The sequence below is a fragment of the Podarcis melisellensis genome (genome assembly GCF_964234715.1).
Source record: "Podarcis melisellensis genome assembly, chromosome: 8".
Lineage (NCBI taxonomy): Eukaryota > Metazoa > Chordata > Lepidosauria > Squamata > Lacertidae > Podarcis > Podarcis melisellensis.
This window is the reverse complement of record NC_138540.1, coordinates 43,099,519-43,122,370: the sequence shown is the minus strand read 5'-3', so window position 1 is coordinate 43,122,370 and position 22,852 is coordinate 43,099,519. Positions and strand designations below refer to the sequence as shown.

Genomic DNA, 22,852 nt, shown 5'->3' with positions numbered 1-22,852 from the left:
AGCCTGCCCGGGCAGGAGCTCCGCCCGGCGAGGGGCTCCCGCTCGCCTGCCAGCGGGTGGCGGACCTGCTGCGAAAGCCGCCTCTTCTCGCCCGGAGCGGGTCTGCCGCGGGCCTAGAGAAGGGCTGAAAGCGGCTTAGTAGGAGCCGCGCCGTCTCCGCTGCCCTTCGACGGATGCGCCCGCAGGGTAGGGAGGGCGGCGGTGCGCCTGGAGAAAGACTGCTGGCAGGGGCGGGCACCGGAAGAGTTTTGCCTTTTAAGTCAAAAGGCTGTTTGGCATCAGGGCAAATAACGAGCGCCAACTTGATTAAAATATTGGGGTTGGGGCAGGTAGGTCCTATCCCGCACAATTGATCACAGGACATGGCACGCGCACACCATTTGAATAGCAGTGCCCATCAACTTTGGGGGACCCTAGTTGGCTCCTGCGATGGGCGCAAAGTTCTGGTGTTAAGAAAGAGGGACAAAAAGTTTTCTCTATCCACTTTCTGAGCTTTCCTGAGGAGAGCATTCAAGTGAGCACATGAGGGGAGGAGGCTCTGAAGACGGGCAGGGTCCTGTAGAGAGTAGATCCTGGATCTACAGAAAGTAGATGCCATTGTGGTGCTGGAAAGGAAGCAAGCAAGCAAGCAGACAGACAGACAGACAGACACTCCTCAAGACAAGCAACCCATCCTTTACCACTAGGCCCCAGCTGTTACTTGAAGAAAAGCCTCTTTGCATAGGTAATATTGTTTATTATCACCACTGTATAATAAATATTTAATTTACTACATATGTAGTGTACCTTCTAAACTGGGCAATTTTACCCCCGAATCCGGGGGGGGGGGAATTAAAGCATTGGTGGCATAATAAAGGTGCCTCGGAGTGTGTTCTGGGTGTTCTATGCATGCTTAGGGGGGTAATAAGGAACCTGAGAAGTGCAAAGGATAATTTTCGTACGTATTGCAAAAACTGTGGGTTTTGTAGGTGCATAAGCATATTTGCTATGTGTGTTACTTGTAAGACTAAGCCTGCACACACCAAACATTACGCATGACTTCTCACAAAGAATCTTGGGAACTGTAGTTTACTCCTTGCAAAGCTTCAGTTCCCAGCACCCTTAACAAATCAGTTTCCAGGATTCTTTGGGGGAAACTATATTTTTTAAATGTATATTGTGTATGCAGCCAAAAAGTACGCTACTACCCCCAAAATACCCTTTGCTCCTTTTGTGCTCTCCTCCCAAATATTCCCATGTAGCACCCCACTGCAAGGGGACCAGCCTGCGATATTCTTGCTCAAATGAGCATAATGCTAATGTGGTGAGCCAATGCAAAATTACGCTTGCCATACGTCAGGAAAATTTCTGACATGTCCTGGTGTTCGAGTGTAAAAATGGTGTCATGGGGGAAATCGGCAAAATTTCAGGAAAAACCTAGATGTATGGCAACGCGATGGAAAAACCAGCGGAAACAGTTTCAAAAGCTCAGCAATGTTGGGGTCCAACTTTGCGGGTGTCAGGAATTTTACTTTTTGAAATATGGCAACCCTAGCAAAATCCTTAACAACCAAGGCCCCAAAGAGTCTTTCAGAGCGTCTTGCGAGCCCAAAGGTCGCGCTCGGGAAAAGCGACGAGCCTCCCTGCGCGCTGCCGGCCAATGGCAAAGCAGACGGTGAGCACTGCTGGCAACAGCTCCGCCCACTTCTGACCTCATCTGCCCCGGCTCCGGTGCTCTAACTCATCCGGTTCTGCCGTGCCCGTTCTCTATTCTTCCCGTCCGGGCGGTGCTCCCTAGAGGAAAGGTTCCGGCCCAGCCATGGCCGCCTCGGCACCCGCCCCGGCAACCCCGGAGCCAGCGGCGAAGCCGCTACAGGGCGCCATGAAGCTGGCCAGGGGCGCCCTCGAGCTGGACTCCGGAGACCGGCCGCGGGTGAGACGGGATGGGGGAGGGGCGGCGAACAGCTCCCCTCCGGCTTTACAGGAGAGGGGAGGTTTTGCTCGGGTCGGAGTACGTGTGAATGCGCATTCCGTGTTTGCTGCTGCTGGGGGTTTGGCATGGCTTTGAAGAGGGGAGGGGTTGAGGTGCCTTTGGATTGAGGTGCCCAAGCCCCTCTTTGCCCGACGTCCACGGGCCCGGGCGGGGTGGGGCTCTTTCCTCTGCGGCGGACAAAGACCCTGCGGGGCATCCCGCTCCTTCTGCGCCAGGGGCCCATCCAGTGGTCAGCGCTGCCCAGCTCCCCACTTGGCGTCCGGCCCCCTACCCTTGCTTTGGAAGCGCCCTTGCACACGCCTCGCATCGCTTCAAGCTCCGTATTGCAAATGCCGTCTGCGTCCGTTGCTTTGTTCCACGACTAGATTGCTGTCTTTAAAAACAACAACACAAAAACGATTGTTCATGTGGTGCCATCAGTGGGTTTCCTTTACTGTTTTCCTTAGGAGGATTTAAATGCACCAGGCTGGTGCCTTCCAGATGTTTTGGACTACAACTCCCATCAGCCCTTCTTAGGGGCTGATGGGAGCTGTAGTTCATAAGACGATCCTGCTGGATCAGACCAATGACCCATCTAGTCAAGCATCCTGTGGCCAACCAGATTCCTGTGGGAAAGCAGGGCCTGAGTGCAAGAACACTCTCAGCAAAGTGTTTTCTAGCAACTAGTATTCAAGAGCATAGCTGCCTCCAACTTTGGAATTCAAAACATCTGGAGGGTACCATGTTGGATCAAGCTAGGCCATGCCCTTTCACAAACACTCATTTATTTGGCTTTAAGTTAGGATTAGAGCCTGCCACACCCCTTTCAGGGCCAAGAGTAGCATTTCTTTGTGGCCAACTTTTCAGGTGTTACATGTCAGGGGTGGGCATGGCCAGAGGCAAAACTGAGCAGAGCAACAGATGTGGCGTCATCACATTAAATGTTCCTGTAAATGGCCAATTGCCAAGAAAAGCCGACATGGCCACATTTTATTTCAAAAAAGGAAACTTCTCCCAAATGGGATTGGTAAAAATAAATTTGAAAGGCAAAGTCAAGAGATCCAAATCATTCCAAAATGCTTGGGAGATGTTTAAAAACATAATATTAGAAATTCCACTGGAGTGTATACTGCAGATCAGGAAGGTACCACGAGGTCCAAGAAGATGCCAGTGCTGTTAGAGGCAAGGAGGCTTCCTTAAAAAAGTGGAAGTCTTGTCCAAATGAAGGAAACAAAAAAAAAAAGCACAAACCTTTGCACAAAAAGTGCATGCAGACAGCAAGGAATGCTAAAAATATATAATGAGCACATTGCTAAAAGCATTAAGACAACTACAAAGTAGTTCTTTAAATGTATCAGTAGCAGGAGACTTTCTTGGCAGGTGGTTGGTCCCTTTGGCACATGAGGGAGTCAAAGGTGTGCTAAGGGAGAATAAAGAAATTGCAGAGAAAGCAAATGAGTTATGTGGGTCTTGTCTTCACTATGGAAGATATAGGGCAGACCCCATGGCCTGAACTAACTTCTGCAAGAGGGGAGTATGAGAAACTGAGGCAGATGACAAGCATTTGAATCCTGCTTGCAGGTTTCCATAGGCATCTGGTTGGCCACTGTGAGAATCGGATGCTAGTCTAGATAGATCTTTGGCCTGATCCAGCAGGCTCTTCTTATATTATTACCTCTGCTCTATAGCACCCCAAGTGGCAATATTTTCAGGGCTGACAATGCAAATAGCACACTGCCTGAGACACACCTCTGGGACAGGATTCTGACTCATGCCTCCCAAATTGTTGCACTCCAGCCAAGCATCTTGGACTGGTCTTGAGGATGGGAAGAGGAGGAGCTGTGTACCAATAGTGGGGACTTGCCCTGCTGAACTGAATTTCTCTCTTGTCTCCCTCTGCTTGGCAGGAAGCCTACGTGGAATACCTGAAGAGCATCAGCTACATTTCCCAGGTCCTGTTGGAAGAGGCGGCAGCAGGCAACGGTGTGTCTAGGGTTTTGCTTTGCAGCTTAAGTGGTTGCTCTCCAGGCTGGTTTATGTTTCTCGTGGCTGGAAGGTGCCACTTCCCAAGGTGGCGATGGGTGCGTGTGGATTGCTGAGCCCTTAGGCTGCCTCCGTGGCTCTTAAGAATGGGTTCTACAGGGGACTAGGAGGACTATTAGGAATAAGCAAACACGTCTGGATACTCAGGACCATAACAAATATTTGTAGAGCTCAGAGATAACAACCAGTGTATTTGCTTAGCGAGTTGTGAACTCTGCTGTGCCCCACCCCACCAAGTTTTCCTGCTAGTCAATAACATCCCTCCTCTCCTGGATAGTGAAGACTGGCTGGACAAAACTGGGCAGATTTTATGGCTCCATCTGGCATGGAGCCTTCAGAATGTCGAGGTGGAGGGACTCTTGAGAAGGCCCTTTGTTAAGCTGCTCTTGGCTGGAGGCACATTGCCAATTGCTGCAGTTCTTGAGTGTGTTTGTGGAAGGCTTTGGGGCTGCTCTTTCCTGATGCGGTTCCTGCAAGATGGGCTAATTGTTGTGGAACAAGTATGGAGAGTGTGGCCTTCCTGGCAAGATGGGGGCAGGGAAGGTGACCTTGTGGTTGATGATAGTGAGCCTGAGGATATTTGACTTCCAAATGTGACGGGGCTGAGGCATTGCACTTTTTCTGTCCTTTCCTTACAGCGGATGGAAACGACATGACACCTGACACTCCCAAGATGCTGAAAGTGGCAGAGCAGTGCCTGGAAAGAGCCAAAAGCAGCATTGCCAAAATGGGTGAGGGGTGTTCCCCCCCCCTTGCTTCATTTCTGTTATTAATTTTGTTGTTGTTAAAATGTGACTTTGGGCTGAAATTCCAGGATGAAAGCTAAGGAGGGGGCTGCATGTATAATATTCACATCAGTGAATTGATCATAAATTGCACAACAAGTTATAACAGCTCATCGCAAATCCTTCCAGGGATGGGCCAGGGAGGCTGTGTGGTTCTTTGCTTTGCCCAACGCTGAGCTGTTGTCTTTTCTCCCCGACACCAGGGAAAACTAAGCTGAAGCTGGCAGCAGCGGAGAGGATTTTGGGGCCTGCTCCTGTCTCCCGCCATCGCAGGGTCTTCTCGGATGAAGGTGGGAAGCTGTCGCCTTTCCTGCCTCCCGAGATGTTCCAGAAGCTGCAAATTACAGAAGTGCAGTGTGCGAAAAAGTAAGGGGAGCCTTCTTGGTGTGCTGGTGGCTTGACTTGGGGGGGTAAGGGAAGGGTGGTGGCTGAAGCTCCCAACCTTGTGCTGGAGGTTCCTGGGATAACCAGTTCTGGGCTGAGAGTTTCCTCTGTTTCTGCTGACCCTTTGAAGCGTTTCTGCTTCCTATGCAGGGAGCTCACCCCTCTGGAGGAGGCATCGCTGCAGAACCAGAAGCTGAAGGCCACCTACGAGGCTCGGCTGGCCCGCCTCAACCCCAGTCAAACCATGCAGAAGACATCGCTGGCAAGTGGGGCTTGTGGGTGCAGTGGGTGGCCTGGAGGATGGGTCCCAATAGGGCTGAGTACAACACCCCACCCCACAATCCGATCTGGGGCCCCTTCTGGCACCTCAAATCCATCCTGATCCTGCCCAGGACAGTCTGGGGCCAAGCTGACCCACATCTGGGCCCTGAATTGATTTGGGGGTCAGCCCATATGTTTAATTAAACATGTGGTCTGAAGGAGGAAAAAGGAGGCGTTTCCTTCAGTCCTGCTGGGGGCTGCTTCGCCAGAGTGTTCCCTGCAGGGAAGTGCTGGTGAAGCAGACCCCTGCAGAGAGCAGGACTGAACCTTCTGCTCACCAGCTGGTCAGTGTAGAGTTCAGCCCTGCTGGGTGCTGCTTTGCAAGTGGATTTCCTGCAGGGAATGTGTTGGCAAAGCAAACCTTGAAGGGGCGGCCTGCCTCTCCTCCCTGCTCCCCACTGCCCAACTGCTTGCTTTTCAAAAGGCCTGGGGATGGAGCAGCATAGGGATTTTGGGACTGGGAACCTCCTTGCACAGCCTTGAAAATGTGGCACTGGGTTGGTGGTGGAAGCGGAAGTTGCAGCTCCTCTTCCTGGCTGATCCCTAAGTGCAGCACAATGCAGACCCCTACATTGTCCGTCTGGCTCCCCCGCTCTGGCCATGGCTGTGGGCTACTCCCCTGGAGGTGCTTAGTTGCCTTCTGGTACCCGGCAGGCTGTGCCTCTGCCATCTCCTGTTTTTTAAGAAGCTAATTTCAAGGGAACGACCCACCTGCCACCATAGCAATTTCCTAACAGTAGTGATGGTGGTGCAGTTGTGCATAATGAGTACACAACACCATCCATTGACAAATTGTACCAGCAGTGACAACATGCATGTGAAGCTCCAGGCTACAGAGGTGGGGGATTTGGGCCCCCCGCAGTTTCTGTGCTTGCTTTGTGGAGGAAATGTTTTTGGTGTCCTTGTCCTTCTTCTTTCCCCACTCCTGGTCCAAACAGTTCTGTGAGGTGTAGCCTCAGTGCCATTTCTTTGCCCTACAGACGCTTTCCCTTCAGCGCCAGATGATGGAGAACTTGGTGATTGCAAAAGCACGAGAAGAGACAGTATCCTTTTCTGGGGGAGATGCTTAATTGCTCTTCAACCATCCTTGGAGGTGGCCAACTCAGGGGGACACGACAGTAAGAAGTTTGGCAGGGACAGTTCCTTGCAGGTTCTCAGATCTGTGAATGGGATTAAATCATACCTGTCTAATTTTTCAGGGGTAGCCAACCCTGATTCCCTCCAGGTGTTGACTACAACTATTGTAGAAACAGATGACTGACAGCAGTGGTTCTCCAGGATTTCAGGCAGGAAGACTCTCCCAGCCCTACCTGGAGAAGCCAGTGGGAATTAAACCTGGGACACCTTCTGCATGCAAAGATGCATTGCCTCCCTCATCATTCCTAACTGCTATCCGTGTTGGCTGGAGCTGAGCCCACAATACATGGAGGCTACTGTCTAGACTTCCCCTGTCCTAGTTATTCAGGTGCTCTACTCAGAGTGAAGGTCTGGATCTTTGTGCAGGAGATGATGGTTATTACTGGGAGATCAGCTTTTGTGTCTCTGCTTTACTGAGATTGTCAAGTTGGGAGAAGAATGCTGGCAAACTGGAATGCCTCCAGGAGCGAGCTGCAGGGCAAATTGTAAAATGACAACTAGCTGGAGAAGTCTGGGTGCAGAGAAGGAGGAGGTGGCTGTTACTGGGCCTAAGGGTGTGCAGAATAGTCCAGGCCTTGAAAAGGGAATTCTTGAGCAGAATGGCCAGAGAGTAAGCCAGGAAGCAGGGCTGGCCAGCTGTCACCAACTTGGTGCCCTCCAGCTGCTTTAGACTACAACTCACATGAAGCCTGAGGTCATGGACGCCACAGCACTGTTGGGATCGGGGAAGGAAAAGGTGGAGAGCTAAATTGTGAGAAACTGGGTTGGAGGAAGCAGGAACCTCCCCTTTCCATCCTGATTTCAGTCACATTGGAAGGGAGAGAGGGGATGCCATCTCTTCCCTCTTGACCTTCCTGCGAAGCAGAGAGCCTCAGTGGAAGCTGGGAAGGGCTTTAATCAGCCAAGGGAGGGGGCAGAATGACTGAACAGGAGTCAGAACCAGGCCCCTCCTACGCAGATGAGAGCAGACCCAGCTGCCCTCGGAGCATGCACTTGCAGGCTTGACCTTCCCTTGAGGCGAGAGCATCTCCTGAGTGTGCATGCCTTGCCTTTAAAAGTGTGGCAAGAGGGGTGAGCAAACTCGTTGGGACATCTTTGTTGCTTACACTTGATGCTGAACTTCTTGCCTTGCTCCTGAATTCCTGAATCATTACTTATGAGCCCTCATTCTCTTGCTGAGCCTTTCCCGCCACCTGCCTGAACAAAGCTCTCTTTCTTACGTTCAGGGAAGAACCTCTGCCTGCATATGTTGTGGGGGAGCCAGGTTGTCCAGCTAGCATGGCCGTACAATGACAGGCCTGATGGGAGTTGTAGTCCAAAACAGCTGGAGGGCACCAAAGGCTGGCCTAGTCTAGTGTCACATCTCCCACAGTGAGCCAGGCAGATGCCTCTGGGAAGATCGCAGTCAGGACCCAGAGGCAGCAGCCTCGCCTGTTTCTTTGTGTAGCGGTTAAGAGCGGTGGACTAGTAATCTGGTGAACTGGGTTCAATTTCCCACTCCTCCACATGCAGCTGCTGGGTGACCTTGGGCTAGTCACACTTCTCTGAAGTCTCTCAGCCTCACTCACCTCACAGGGTGTTTGTTGTGGGGGAGGAAGGGAAAGGAGATTGTTAGCCTCTTTGAGACTCCTTAGGGTAGTGATAAAGCGGGATATCAAATCCAAACTCTTCTTCTTCTTCGTACCCAGCAACTGAGATTTAGTGGCTCTGACCCTGTAGGTCAAATCCCACCCCTCCGTTAATAACCAGGGACAGACCATCACATTCTCCTCCATGGATTTGTCTTGCTAGCTGGTTGCAAACCTCTGCCCCTGATCTTATTTTTAAAGGTGAAAGCAGTTGGACAATCCTGCCATTGTCCCCGTGTCTTTCCCTGCCCCCTGTTCCAGGCTAGGCATGCACACTTCACCCAGACTCCCCTCCTTGGATTTACCCCCAACACTGTTTCCTTCTTTTGGTAGACTTTGGAATCTCCCCCCCCCCCCCGGCACTTTGTATGGATGTCTGTGAGGTCATATGCTGGTGGCTGGGCTCCTCTCTTCCCCTCCAGTGGCTCCCTTCCCCCCCAACTGGCCAGGAGGACTGGAGTTACCGGATGCCTCCTATGTTTACCTGCCCGTGAGCATGCACTGCTTGCAAATGGAGGAACAGGCCTCTTGTTGGTCTCTGGGGAGATGTGGTCACTCTGGCAGAGGCAGAGGAAGAGGGAGTGTTGCATTGTGAAACCTTAACTCTGCTTCCCTCCAGCTCCAGAGGAAGATGGAGGAGCGTCGGCTGAGGCTGCAGGAAGCAGCCAACAGGCGAGTCTGCCCTGTGGGGGCCAAGCAAAGCCTCCTTGTGCCCCCAGATCGTGGCTTGGAAAGGGAGGCCTGGGTGCTCTGCTCCCCCACTGACCCGAGCCTTGTGCTTGCATCTCCTTAGGAGGTTTTCCAGCAATGCGGTGCTGACCCCAGAAGAGCAGGAGCAGAGGGCCATTTACGCCGCGATCCTGGAGTACGAGCAGGACCATGTACGTGCGAGGCCAGTGATGGGTGGTGCAGTTGGTTGCGACAGCGCAAAACCCAGTGTCCTCTACCTGGTGCCTCTCAAGGTCCAGCTCTGAAAGGATGTGGTCCTTTACTGGAAGGGGCAGGGGTGACAGAGAGCCACCATGGGGAGCCTGAGTCTGGAAATGGGGCGGAGAGGCTAAATCCACCCAGCATTCTTGGTTGTGCTTGGGGGATTTAAAGGGGAGAGCTGCAGCTTGGCGGGAGAGCATGTGCTTGGCATGCAGAAGGGCCCAGGTTCAGCTCCTGGGGTTGTATTTGAGAAAGGACCCGCTGCCTGGAAAAACCTGGAGAGCTGTTTCCGGTCAGTGTTGGCAATACTGAGCTGGGTTGACTTGGCCAAAGGCACCTTCCTGTGCTCTGTGCTAAGCCTTCTCTTTGCAAATCCAGAATCATAACAGGAAGGGAATCTAAGGTCCCTTAATGGGAAGTCTCCCCCCTCCCCCTGGCTGAAGGCTAGACTACTTATCCCCTTGCCTAGGCAGGTCAGGCCCCTGAGGGACGTCCCCCTCAACACACACACAGCAGCGGGAATGGAGGCGTCAACCAGCACCATGTTTGCAACTTTTGGTATTTGCAAAGTGGAAAGGGTGGCTGACCCAAGGTGATGGTGTTCTCTGCTCCCACAGGAGTGGCCAAGGTTGTGGAAAGCCCAGCTGAGGAAGAGCCCCAACGATCTGTCCCTGGTGCCCAAGCTCATCTCCCACCTCCTCAGGTAAGGAGCAAATGGTTGTAACCTGTGTGGGCTTTGCTAGGAGGCCTTGGGCAGGAGAAATTACTGCAGCGTGTAATATGTGAGATTGCCTCTGAAGATGGTACGGAAACTTCAGCTGGTACAGAATTCGGTGGCCAGGTTGCTCAGCGGGGCAAGACAGTTTGAGCATATCACACTGATCTTGTCCTGACTGCACTGGCTGCCAATCAGTTTCGAGGCCCAATTCAAAGTTCTGGTTTTGACCTATAAAGCCATAAGTGGCTCAGGACCACAATATCTCAAGGACCACCTCTCTCTGTATGAACCCAGCCAGACCCTGAGATCATCCTGTGAGGCCCATCTTCGTGTGCCTCCTCACAAGAGGTCTGGAGGGTGGCAACACAAGAATGGGGTTTTCTCTGCAGAGGCTCCCCAATTGTGGAATGCTCTCCTCAGGGATACTCACCTGACGCCTCCATTGTATATCTTTAGGTGCCAAGCAAAAACATTCCTTTTCTCTCAGGTCTTCGGCTAATTAAACAATCTATGGCCTTTTAAACTGCGTTTGGCAGGTGGTGGGGTATTGTTTTTGTTTGTTACTATGTCTGTATTCTTGTGTTTTTACATTGTATTTTTGGATAATAGTTTTATTAGTTTTCAATTAAAGGTAAAGGTAAAGGTACCCCTGACCGTTCGGTCCAGTCGCAGACGACTCTGGGGTTGCGGCGCTCATCTCACTCTATAGGCTGAGGGAGCTGGCGATTGTCTGCAGACAGCTTCTGGTCTTGTGGCCAGCATGACTAAGCCGCTTCTGGCAAACCAATGCAGCGCACAGAAATGCGCTCATTATAGCAATATCAATTTATAATACAATTACTAATGCCAATTGTTCAAATACTGAATTATATAATTTAGATAAGGTGACCCCCTTCATGCTAGAATTGATGGTTTGATGATTTTCTCTTTTTTCTGCGTTCCAAAATCTTATTAATTTCAATTACATTCTGGTAATAATAATAATAATAATAATAATAATAATAATAATAATCCCTTATACAACAACTGCAGTATTTACATTGTAGTAACTTACATTGTAAACTACTCTGTGACCCTCTGATGAAGGGTGGTATAGAAATTTAATAAATAATATTTTTTAAATGGTGGTAGTTGATTGTGGCCCAAGCGGGGGGGGGGGGGGTCTTGAGGTTGCCTGTGAGTGCCCTTCTCAGCATTGCCCATGCTCCTGCCATAAGAGACGGTAAGGGAAAAGCATTAATCAGCTGCTGGGGAACTCCCTGCCCTGTGACTGTCTTCTGACAAGTCATTGCCTGAGCCTCTGTCAGAAGCTTTGGAAGGTCTTTTCAGGAACGACTTGTGAGGTGCATAGTTAAGTTGTTGCCTAGCTTGGATTTTCAGCCAGCTAATATTTTGGCTACTAGCACATAATCAGACATCTGCTCTCCTCCCAATATGCCTTGCAGAATCTTTGTGGAAATAAACTGGGGGACCCTGAGCTCCTTGGAGGAAAGCTGGAGAAATAAAGGCAGAGTTGTCACCACCTAACTTCTACTGAGAGTAGACCCACTGAAATTAATAGACCTAACACAGTAATGCCCATTAATTTCAGTGGGTCTGCACTGAGCTTCACTAACAGTAGATACAACACAAATCATTTTGTTTGGCTGCGCATTCTTACTTGCTTCCAAATGACCTTGGCAAGCAGTGGTGGAAGAGCATCTGTGGGGCCCTCCAGAGGTTGGTGGCTCCCACTCCCCTCTCCCCCAGCATCTGGCATGGTCAATGGTCAGGACTGATTGGAACTGGAGTCCAGCAACATCTGGAGGCCCCCCAGATCTTCCTGCCCCTACTGTGTAAAGGGTCTGTTGCTAATTTCTTACACCCACAGACCCCAAACCTTTCAGGAGGCAGCTGCTTCAAAGCTTACGATGGTAAGGATGTGACCCTGCATGAGTTCTAGAACCTTAAACCCTTCTCGGTTATAGTCCATGTCAGCTCTTGGGCAGCTGACTTCTCTGCACCTGTTGGCCAAAGGTGGCCTCCTTGTTCTGTTCTGCCCCAAGAAAGCAAAAGAGAAAGTGGTGCAGCCCCCAAAGGGAATGGGTCCTTCCTACCATGATTCTCTAACAAGTCCCTTGTTTCCTTGCCTCCAGCTTTGCGGATCACCCCATCTGCCAGCTGCTGCGGAAGCTGCAGTGCTCGGCCTACAGCCGCGTCTATCCACTCGTGAGCTGGGGCAGAGCAGATGCTCGAGCCGTAGGGAAGGTCTCCCGAGGCCTTTCCCTCTCCTCCTCTCTGGACGCCGAGGCCTTCCTCTCGCCAGCCCCCGAGGGACGGAGGCTGCGGTCCTCCCAAAGCATGCACTCCATGTTCTCCGTCCAGGAAAACAACAAGCTCAACCTGCGGCACAGTGTTTCCAGCAGCCCCCTCATCGAGGACCCCAGCCTGAGCACCCCGGAGCGGAGCCTGCCTCGTGAGGAGGCAGCACCTGCCCTGGCAGAGAAGGAGAGTTCCTTCGAAGACCTGGAGCAGTTCTTGTCTGCCTCCGAAGCCTGGCCTTCAGGGCCCCTGAGAGAGCCCCAGGGCCAGCCGGCCGGCCGGAAGCTATCGAGCCAGCAAGAGCAGCTCAAAGCAGTCGTGAAGGACATTCACAACTCCATTGGTGAGAGCAGCTTAATTTGTTTGCAAGAACGAAAGAGCCTTTTGCATTTATTACGGAGTAAGGCTTTTGTGCGTTAGGAGACCGTTTCGTCCAATGCATGCAGTTTCGTCTCGTGTTGCGAACACATATTATATAGATTGGGGCTGTAAAAAGCAAAGTAAGAGGGAAATGAAACACAGAGCAAATCAGCAGTGGTGGCTCACAAATCTGTTTTGGACGACGCAGACATCCTGGCATCAGTACGCCAGTTAATACTCATAACTTTTTAAAAAAAATTAAAATCCTTTCTCTTGGTTCAGGTTTTTTTTAATGTAGAATACCTTCTATCTATAAGCTCAGAGCAGCTTACAAAATATTTTCACAATAAAAACCACCACCAAGTCTTTTGCATCGGACACAGGGCAGGCAGCCATGGCAGGGAGGGGTGACCACTGACCTGGGGGAGGGAGGGGTGCTGTGAAAGTAGCAATGTAAAGGTAAAGGGACCTATAGGTCCAGTCGTGGCCGACTCTGGGGTTGCGGCGCTCATCTCCCTTTATTGGCCGAGGGAGCCGGCGTACAGCTTCCGGGTCATGTGGCCAGCATGACTAAGCCGCTTCTGGCAAACCAGAGTAGTGCACAGAAACACTGTTTACCTTCCCGCCAGAGTGGTACCTATTTATCTACTTGCACTTTGACGTGCTTTCGAACTGCTAGGTTGGCAGGAGCAGGGACTGAGCAACAGGAACTCACCCCATCACGGGCTTTCGAACCGCCGACCTTCTGATCGGCAAGTCCTAGGCTCTGTGGTTTAACCCACAGTGCCACCCGCGTCCCTGTGAAAGTAGTAAGGATGTGCCAAATCCTACAAAGTTGCAATGGGCAAATATGTGAGAATTGAAAGTCGAGGATTTGCCCTCAGCTTCACCCTCCCACTTCACCATGTTCTTTTGATTTTTTTAAAAATCAGAACCGGCAAGCGAACCTTGGGACGCTATCCCATCTCTGCTGAGAAAATCAGCAGAGCCCCGCAAGTCCTCTTTTGAAACCATCCAAGCAAGCGGGCACTATCCCCACTTCCTGTGGTGGCAAATTCCATCAATCAGCCTCCCTGCACTGCTTGGCCTATTGCCTTTCAGTTGTTTTGGACTAAAACTCCCATCAGCCCCAGCATCATATGACCATACTGACAGGGGCTGATGGGAGTCGTAGTCAAAAACAGATGAAGGGCACCGAGTTATCAAAGGCTGCTTTGAAAGATTCATCTTCTGTGGCTCCCTGGGGACCACCAGAAGAGGGCAGCACTGCCTCCCTGGAATCCTTGTCTCCGAAGGCTGTAAGATTGCTGACTCTGTACCTTTCTCCTTAAAAGGGGCTTCCTGCAGTCTTGACCACCACCATCTCACTTTCATTAGCTGACTGGTCCACAGAACCTACAGTCTTCGGTGGGAGAATAGAGAAAAATCCACACACATGTGCTGAAAATGTTGGTTCACTGGTGGCTGTTGCCCATTGGGACAGGAGGCAGGGAGACCGATAGAATGCCAGGAAGCTTCCTCCTTCTACACAGGCAAGACTTGAGATGGAGCAGGAGGAACCTGCCAGCCAGTTCACACAGGCAGGAGCTGGCTAAGGGCAGATGGAGGTTTTCGGGGCAGTGCCCCATATGGTGCCCCCAATGTATTATTCTTTTAGAGCTCAGCAATACACACACACACACACACAAAATGGATCTGCTGCTACACATAACAGGATCTTATTTCCTTGCATTATTCTGATATTTGATATTTGCCTTGCAAGCAGAAGGTCCCAGGTTCAATCCCCAGTATTGTCTCCAATTAGGGCTGGGAGAGACCCCTGCCTGAAATCATGGAGAGCCAATCAGTCTGTAGGATACTGAGCTACATGGACCAATGGTCTGACTTGGTATGAGGCAACTTCTTGTGTTCCTGTAATCTAAGTTAGCAAAAAGAGAATAACAAAATGGGAGAGTGTGGAGTGCAGTGTAAGAAAGTTCTGACTTTCCCCATGAGTGCTATTATTATTACTACTACTACTACTACTACTACTACCACTACTACCAAATGTCATTATTTTTAGTGCCCCTGCTTTGCTGGTGTCCCAAGGGCGTGCTCAGTCTGCCTTATTGGCTAATTGAGCGCTTCCTTAAAGGACTGGCCTCACTGTGTTGGTTTCATTTGCTCCCCACCCTGTCGGTCCACCTCCTGGGCTGCCTTGTGGAAGTGTCCTGCGCCAGTCGCTCTCTGGAGCCTTTCTGGCTTGCTCTGCCTGAATTGTTTCTCTCCCCAGACAGGCTGCTCTCCCTGACTTTGCTGGCCTTTGAGGGCCTGAACACAGCGGCCTCCAAGGACCAGTGTGTGGCACGTTTGGAGGAGGCCTTCTTTGCCCCCCTCTGGGGGCCTCTCCTGGCTGTGTACAGGTAAGGGGGCCAGGCCTTTTCTGGCGGAGATCCTCGTGGCGGGACTTTTCTCAGCACAGCAGGCAGGGCAAGAAAAACCCTGCCTTGTGGACAGTTGTTTCCACTTGGGAGGGAGGATATTGGGCCACCTACCTGGTGGAGGGGCTGGCTTTGCCTGCGATGACTTGTTTTGATATATTCTTTATTTCATAACATTTATACGGCACATGATTGTAACTCTCAAAGTGGTTTACCAAAAAAGCAATTAAAACCGTAAGTTGAAAACAGCTACTGAAAACATTCAGATGGCAATTAAAATCAGTGCTACGCTACAAACAGATTAAAGCTTATGTAAACTTATCTGGTTAGGCTTGCCTAAGCAAAAAGGCTTTTAGTAGGTGCCCAAAAAAGGGTCATACAGTGAAGGTGCCTGCCTGATTCAATCGGCAGGGAGTTCCAAAGTTTCTTATGAGGGTGGAGCAGATGTTATGTTGTACCTGCAATAAGTGGTGGTTCAGATTGAAGCGGCTAAGTGGGCTTGTATGAGGCAAGGTATTCCCACAAGTAAACTGGTCCCGGTTAAGGGCTTTGTATACTAACACATTGAATTTGGTCTGGTAGCAAATGAGCAACCAGCGTAGGTTTCTGAGCACAGGTGTTGTACACTGAAAGGGTCATCACTCTCTCACCACTCGTGCTGTGGCATTGTTGTCTGTGACTTAGCAGCCAGAAAGCTGTTTGCTGTTGAATTAAGGGTAAAATTAAGGTTGGGGCCTGTCAGTTTGGGAAACCCCACAACGTCCATCCAGGCTGTTCCTTTCTCTCCCCCTTTGCCCCCCACCCCACACACAGGAATGTCTACAAAGCCCGGGAATCAGCCCTTTCCAAGATCATGGAGCTGCAGAGAAATACGCCCCCCTCTGAAATGGGGATCTCTTCCAAGCTGCTCCCCCAGGGGAATGCCACCTGGGGAATTGGATCCTACCCGTACTGCGCCGCTGTGCAGGAGCTGATGCTGATTCCTCTGGGCAGCTGCCCTCAGAAGAAGCTGGAATGCATAGGTGAGGCTACCTGAGGCAAGTGAGGAGCTGAGCACCCAAGCACTGGAGACCTGTGCAGAATCCAGAACCATCGGTGCATTAAACACTTGGCAGACTGCATGTCTGTCTATCTAGAGTGCTGGTGGGGAAGAAACCTAGGAACAGATCCGGGCCTTTGGCCCATCCAGCTTCATGCTGTCTTACACTGACTGGCAACAGTTCTCCAGAGTTTCAGGAAGGGAATACTCCCCCACTGGGGTCTGAATCCGAGCATCACAGCTCTTTCACCTCCTGTGGTTTCCAGTGACTGGCATGCGGAAGCATCACTGCCTCCAGCCGTGGAGACAGAGCACAGCTTTTGTGGCTAGTAGCCACTGAGAGCCCTCTCCTCTACGAATCGGTCCATTCCTCTTTTTAAAGCCATCTAGGTTGGTGAGCTGCATGGACCTGGTAACTGACTTTGTATTGTGTTCCTATGGCACCTCTTTTTAACACACCCACTGTCTTTTGGCTGCCGTTTCCTGCAGTGCGGACGTTGCGTGTCATCTGTGAATGTGCTGAGGAGTACTGTGGGGGCCGGGAGGGCCGGCCCCAGCCGGCATCGTCTGCCATGTAAGTACTGCAGCCCAAGTCCTTCCTGTGGGGAGAAGCATGCAGAAACCAAGCCCTGGGTTGGCCCTGGGTGGCAAGAGGCTTCCTCTGTCTTGGAGCCTGCCTCTTCCTCGAGGCGTGGGCTGCTTCTTCCTTCCTTCCTTCCTTTGCACAGGCCCTCCCCTCCCCTCCTCTGCTGTCTGGAGCTCCCGGCACTGCCATTGACTCACTCTCGCTGGCTCCAGGCTTTCCGCTGCCCAGACACGCACCCAGCAAGGGGGCTCGGCCGTGATGGATCCCTTCCGACAGCGGGGCTCCCCGCTGTGCCCAGCCTGAGTGCCGGTCCCCGCGCCTGTGGACCGAGCCCGAGTCTGCCAATTAAGGAGCTTGGATCTGTCAGAGGGACTTAGCCCGCGAGCTGCAGAAGGGCAGTGGGGAGGGAGGGAGGGGGGAGCGGCTTCCCAGCCAAGCAGCGCTTAGCCAGGCAAAGGGGGAGGGAGGACTGTCAAAAGAATTAAAGTGGGCGAGGGCAAGACAGCCCAAGGGCTTCAGGGGCAGAGCTCCAGGCCAGGCAGGAGGGGCCCTGAGTCTTGGGACAAGTCTGCCAGGCTCCCCGCTGAGCAAGGGGAAGGAATGCAAGGGTGGCTGGGGCCTGCCTCCAGGGATGCTTTGTCTCGCCTGTTCCCCACATTCCAGGGCTAGGCAAGTGGGGAGCTGCTTCCTCTCCCCTGGCCGACTTGCGTCAGAGCGCCTCCGACCACCGGCTGCTGGGGAAAGGCCCTGGCATCTGGGCAACAGCTGGCAAACTGACCAGCTTCTCTATCTCTCTCTCTCCCACAAGAGTTACAATTGTGGTGCCAAAAAAGTCTTCTTAGGTTGTATGAGTAGCTTGTTTTGCCTGCCTTGGGCTGGCTTGCTTCCTTGCCCTCTTGGTCACACCCATTCTCATTTCCACCCCACAGTGTTGTTTGCTAAAATGCATTCTAATTTTTTAAAGTTTGCTTTATTGTTTTCTTATAGACTTGTTATAGAATTCTAGAGTTGGAAGGGGCCCTAGTCCAACCACCTGCCATGCAGGAATCCCAGCTAAATTGGCAAAGCAAGCAGTATTAGAACAAAAGCCCAACTTTCCACGCTTTCCAAAGATGTGAGGTCAGATTGCATCCCTTAAGTTGTGCCAACATTCATTCTGCCCACCTTTAGCAAGGAGAAGCTGGGCCCATGAGCAGAGCCTTCTCTGCAGAGGCCCCCAGCAAGAAGGGCTGCCTTATGCATTCCCTGACAGGTGTCTTTCGACACAGCCAGACAACTATGGGCTTGCAGTGCATTTCGGGGGACTCTCATGCATTTTGAGTTCTCATGCACTCCGCCCCCGCCACCCACACCCCCCCGCAATGCTTTGGCCGTCACTAGTGTGCTGGGTACTCCCTAGCTGCCTCTTGCTGAGCCAGACCAAGCACCTCTGGGCACTTCTTGTGCTAAATCTGCCATCAGTGGGGCCCCTGAGCCAGCCCTCCCCTCCCTGCAGTGTGGGCCACAAAGCTGATGTGGAATTTTGTCTTGCAGTGGTGCTGACGATCTCCTTCCCATCCTTTCCTATGTGGTCCTCAAGAGCAACCTGCCTCAGCTGGTCTCGGAGTGTGCTGCGCTGGAGGAGTTCATCCACGAAGGGTAGGCAGCAGGGAAGAAGCGCCTCTGTCGGACGCTGTGACAAGCAGGGGCCAACCTCTCTCTCGAAGAGAAGGCAGGCAGGCCAGCATACCAAAAGCATATCCCAGTTGAAACCTGCCCTTAAATCTTAAGAACCAGAGGCCAAGTTTGGAGCTCTCCTGGACAAAATCACTGTTGGAACTTTGTGCATCAGGCTTTGTAACCAGAAAAGATGTGGTTTGGGGTGTAATTTAATGGTTGGCTGATTCAGAAGTCATGCTTGTCCATTCCTGTATGTTTTTAGGTGCTAAATGCATACTCTGCAAGCCTTATAGCAAGTCAAACCACTGGTCCAGCTAGCTCAGGGTTGTCTGCACAGACTGGCAGGGCAGATCTCTACAGGTTTCAGATCATGCCTGTGTGTATAAATATTTTCTCAGCCCATCCTGCAGATGTTGAGAACTAGAGCTGCATGCAGAGCGAGTGCTCAGCCACTGAGAATAGTTGAGGGCATTTCCTGCCACAGCAGCTCCTAGTCACCGGGCATAGTTCTGCCCCCCATTCCCTGGGTGGTTTGGGATGGATTCCTTTGCTCCAGAGGGGATCTAGTGCCTCACTCCATCCCCTTCTCCAAATTTCTGGAGCCATGAGCCTTCAGCCACAGGCCCACCCAAGGCAATACAATCTGGCTGGCGACAGACACAGGCACCATTGCCTAAATCTGGCCGAGTCTAGCTCTGCCCACCCACAATCTCCGTGCCGCCCGCCTCCGCGTGGGGAAGGAGTCCCTCCACCACCACCTCAGGCTGTCGGCTCTGCTTACACGGCCTGCCAGCTTTGGAGTCTGAGCAAGACGCAGCCAGCATGTGGGTGAAGCAGCCAAGGCATAATCAGACTGGACAGGCGCATGGGGATCGCGGCTCGGCTCTGGAGCCTCTCCTCTCCAACTTGCTCTGTTTTGACTGGGAAATGTCCCCATTTCGAGCCCAGAGGCCTCCACAGATAACCCAGAAGCTGCCTAGTGGCCCGGTCACAGCCAGGCATGCAGCCAATTGCAAACTCCAAAAAGCTCTCTTTGTTTTTCTAACTTCTCTGTTTTCAGTAGATACTTCTGTGACTTGTTTTTTGTCCCTGGAGGGACTCAAAGCCTTCCTAGCTGAGCTGGTTCATTATCTGATTGACTGTCTTTTTGGTTTATGCTGCTTTGTCTCAAAAGACTGCAGGGATGAGCACTGAGAACAGCACCCAGCCAGCATAACTTTACCGCCATTGTCTCATTTCTGCTCTGTTTAGGCTTTGAACATTTGCCCTGAGTGCAGAAGAGATCTGGGTGACTCCAAAGCTTCCTCCAAGCATCTTAATTATGAATCCATCTTTTTTTTCTCCTTTAAAAAGTTTTGCTCTTTCCCGCTGCCTTCAGTAGACGAGTCCTGCAGGTGGCTGAGACCAGGATCACCATCTAGTTCATCGTACCCTGTCCTGCAGTGGCCAGCCAGACATCCCAATAGGAAGCCCACACAGAGGAGAGAGAGGAGGACAGTAGGCCTTCTTCCCTGAACATTTCCAGCATTCAGAGCCAGACTGCCTCTGAATGTGGAGGTTCCACCTGATTGACACAGCATCCTCCATGAAATTGGGCAGCACATTCAGGACAGACAAAAGAAAGTACCTCTCTATGCAGTGCATGGTTATATTTGCTCCCACATGAGGCAGTGATGGCCACCAAGTTGTGGGGCTCTAAAAGAGGAATAGACCAATTCACAAAGGATGCGGCTACTCCACATGATGGCTATCCTCTCCCTCCACTGTCAGAGCCATCTGCCTCTGAATGCCAGTTGCCAAAACCTCAGGAGAGGAGAGGGCTGTTGTGCTCAGGTTCAGGTTGCAGGCTTCCCATTGGGTGGCCTGGGGGCCACTGTGAGAAAAGGATGCTGAACCCGAGGGGCCATTGGCCTGATCCAGCAACAAGGCTCTTTTTTGTTGTTGTTGACACTTTCATTGTCTTTTCGCATATTACCTTATTTAGTCAAGAAACACAACAGACTGCAACAAGAATATAAAAACAAAACATGCATAGTTTGGTTCTCTTCATATGTTCATTTAAAGTCGCCCAATTCCATAAATTAATGCAGGGTTCTTGCCCATCCTAATATGATGGGAGAGAAAAAAAATACATCTCATTTTCTTGCTTGCATACCTTCTACTACAGGTGTTGCCTGTTGGCTTTAAGGCCCTGAGAGTTTCAGCTTCTCCAGCCAGTCACTTGGACATTGCCATCTGCCTGATGTCTCTCCCTGCAGATGCTGAGCAGATCTTTCTCTGACACTCTCGTTTCCTTGCCAGGTATCTGATTGGCGAGGAGGGATACTGCCTGACCTCCCTGCAGAGCGCCCTCTCCTACGTGGAATCCCTTCGCCGTCCCATCCTGCAGAAGTAGCTGAGCTCTGCCCTGGGGTGCCAAGGCGACGGCCTCCCCCTCTCTCCTTCTCCCTCTGGTGGGGACACTCCTGCCCCCCTCCTCCAGTCTGCAAGATGACAGCTTGCGGTGTTCTCCCGAGGGGCCACCCTTTCCCCCCTGCCTGCAGAAAACCAACCTGCTGAGGAGGAGGAGGTCTCCTGCCCCTCCCTGGACTCTGTGCAATATGGGCAGGGGACATCTTCATAGCCTTTTGTATTAGCCTGAAATGTTGGAAGGGGGTCCCTGCCTTGCAGCGTGGACTGGATGTGGGAAGGGGGTGGTATCTGACACTACCCTGGCTTTGGGGGAGGCGCCTCTCCTGAGCCTCGATTTGCTGCTGACTCTCTGCCTAGATGCACTGGAGGGGGGGACAACGAGAATCAGGCTGTTTCCTTCTCCTGTTTCCTTGGCTAAGGAGAATCCTCTGTCCCTGTCCCTCCCCAGATCCATTGTATTTGCTGCTGGGTCCAAGGAAGCCAAGCCCCTCTGTCCATCGTAATGCGGGAACTCCTTTTAGCGTCTGCAGTGATGGGCACCTGCCTAGGCCAGCATCTCCTGCCACCACTTCCACCACCACCCAGCCTGCATGCTCCCTCTTGCATCCTTCCTTTTGCTACATGGGTAGTCTGCAGTGGGGAATCAGGAAAAAGGGGGCAGGGGGCAGAGATCCTGCTGGGATTCATACTGTGAGGTAAGAGAGGGGAGTCTGATGTTGTGTGTGTGTGAGAGAGAGAGGCGTATGGATGTTACGTGCATGTATGCTTGGTGAAGCAGGGTAAGACCGGTTCTTATCCACTCCCACTCACTGAAATCATGGGATCGGTGCAGTTTTTAGAGGCGGTTTGCACTGCCTCCCAAGTGCATGGATTTCAGAAAGGAGTGATTGTGTGAGAGTGTGCGTTTGTGTGTGTGTGTGTCAGAATTTGCACGATCTACTGAAGATAAGCTTTGGGCCAGAGTGGAAGCAAAGCCCTGGACCATGAGCATTTGGAGGCCTCTGGATGAATTTGCACAAAGCCCCTGCAGGTGTGTTGCCTGAGTTGCAGTTGAGCCACGCACTGGCAGGACTTCCCTCTGCTACGTTTTCCAGAGGAGTCAAACGGGACTTTGGGAAGGGAGGCCCTTTGATACCTGCCTGAGCCACACCTGTGCTGTAAGCCCTTCCAAGCTGGGGGGAGGTTTCGATGAGCGGAATGGGGAGCAACGGGTCTGATGGGGGTGATCTTCCTCCTACTGTTATTATTATTATTGTGAATATTTATTTATGATCACACTCCTCACTCTTTCCTCCAAGGAGCTCAAGCTGGCTTACGTGCTTCTTCCATGCAAGCCTCACAACAGCCCTGCGAGCTTGGCTAGCCCCTCTGCTGCAAAGACACATTGGCTGCTGTTAAAGGCAAGGAGCAACAAACATTGTAAAGCAACGGGGGTCCAGCTGCTGCTGTTCATGCTCAGCGCTGCCTCTTCTTGCAATGCTCCTGCCTGGCCAGCCATGACTCCTTGAGCCTAAATTGCTGGTTCCTTCCCTTTCCACTTGTCCAGCTTTGCTCTTGGTGGGCTGTAATAAACACACTGTCTTCTGGCTGCTCAGAAAGTCGTGTTTGTTTTTTAAAGCGGGGAGGGGGCATTGATGGTTGGGTGGAGACATGCTTTTATGAGCTCTTCCCCTCCACTCAACATAGCATCTCTCTACATGCCCCAATTCAGTTTTCTCCCCACTCTTCGCTGGGTTCCACAGAAATGGTAGAAAGGATGGTCCTGGCTTCAGGATGTTAGGGAGATGCAGGGCTGAGAGAGAGAGAATATGCAAGGAGAAAGGGCAGTGTTCATTGCCCTTGGGTCCTCAGGTGTTGGACTACAATTCCCATCATCCCTGACTAAGCCAGCAGGGGATGATGGGTGTTGTAGTGCAACAAAAGCTGGGGACTCAAGTTTGAAGAGCACTGGTCTAGAGGAATAGGAGGTGTAGGCAAGGTGTGTTTGGGGGTTCAGAGATGAAAAGTGGGCCAAAAGAGACTTAAAACCCACTGAGTTAAAATGGTAACAAACATTCTGTTGCATGCACCCAAATCTCCAAGCAGCAAAACTCCAGGGGGTTCCTGTGCTTACCTAGGGTTCTGTTTCCTTTGAATGAAGGTTAGCGGAGGCTGCAGTGTTTTTCAAGAAATATGGTT

General features: G+C 51.7%; 1 protein-coding gene across 3 annotated transcripts; it reads left to right on the top strand.

Moving 5' to 3' along the window:
• The first annotated feature begins 4 nt into the window (after window positions 1-4).
• Window positions 5-22,272, top strand: VPS9D1 (VPS9 domain containing 1). Of its 3 annotated transcripts, none has more exons than XM_081920183.1 (15): window positions 5-186; window positions 3,859-3,934; window positions 4,633-4,725; window positions 4,983-5,145; window positions 5,314-5,425; window positions 6,465-6,527; window positions 8,869-8,921; window positions 9,043-9,130; window positions 9,797-9,882; window positions 12,033-12,541; window positions 14,831-14,960; window positions 15,792-16,000; window positions 16,507-16,591; window positions 18,137-18,241; window positions 20,564-22,272. In XM_081920183.1, the coding sequence occupies exons 3-15, from the start codon at window positions 4,647-4,649 to the stop codon at window positions 20,655-20,657; spliced, it is 1,776 nt and encodes a 591-aa protein (XP_081776309.1). In that variant the 5' UTR covers window positions 5-186; window positions 3,859-3,934; window positions 4,633-4,646; the 3' UTR covers window positions 20,658-22,272. The 3 variants fall into 3 exon arrangements, with proteins under 3 accessions (XP_081776309.1, XP_081776308.1, XP_081776307.1); XM_081920182.1 differs by lacking the exon at window positions 5-186 and adding an exon at window positions 520-724; XM_081920181.1 differs by lacking the exon at window positions 5-186 and adding an exon at window positions 1,726-1,912.
• Window positions 22,273-22,852: the final 580 nt, after the last annotated feature.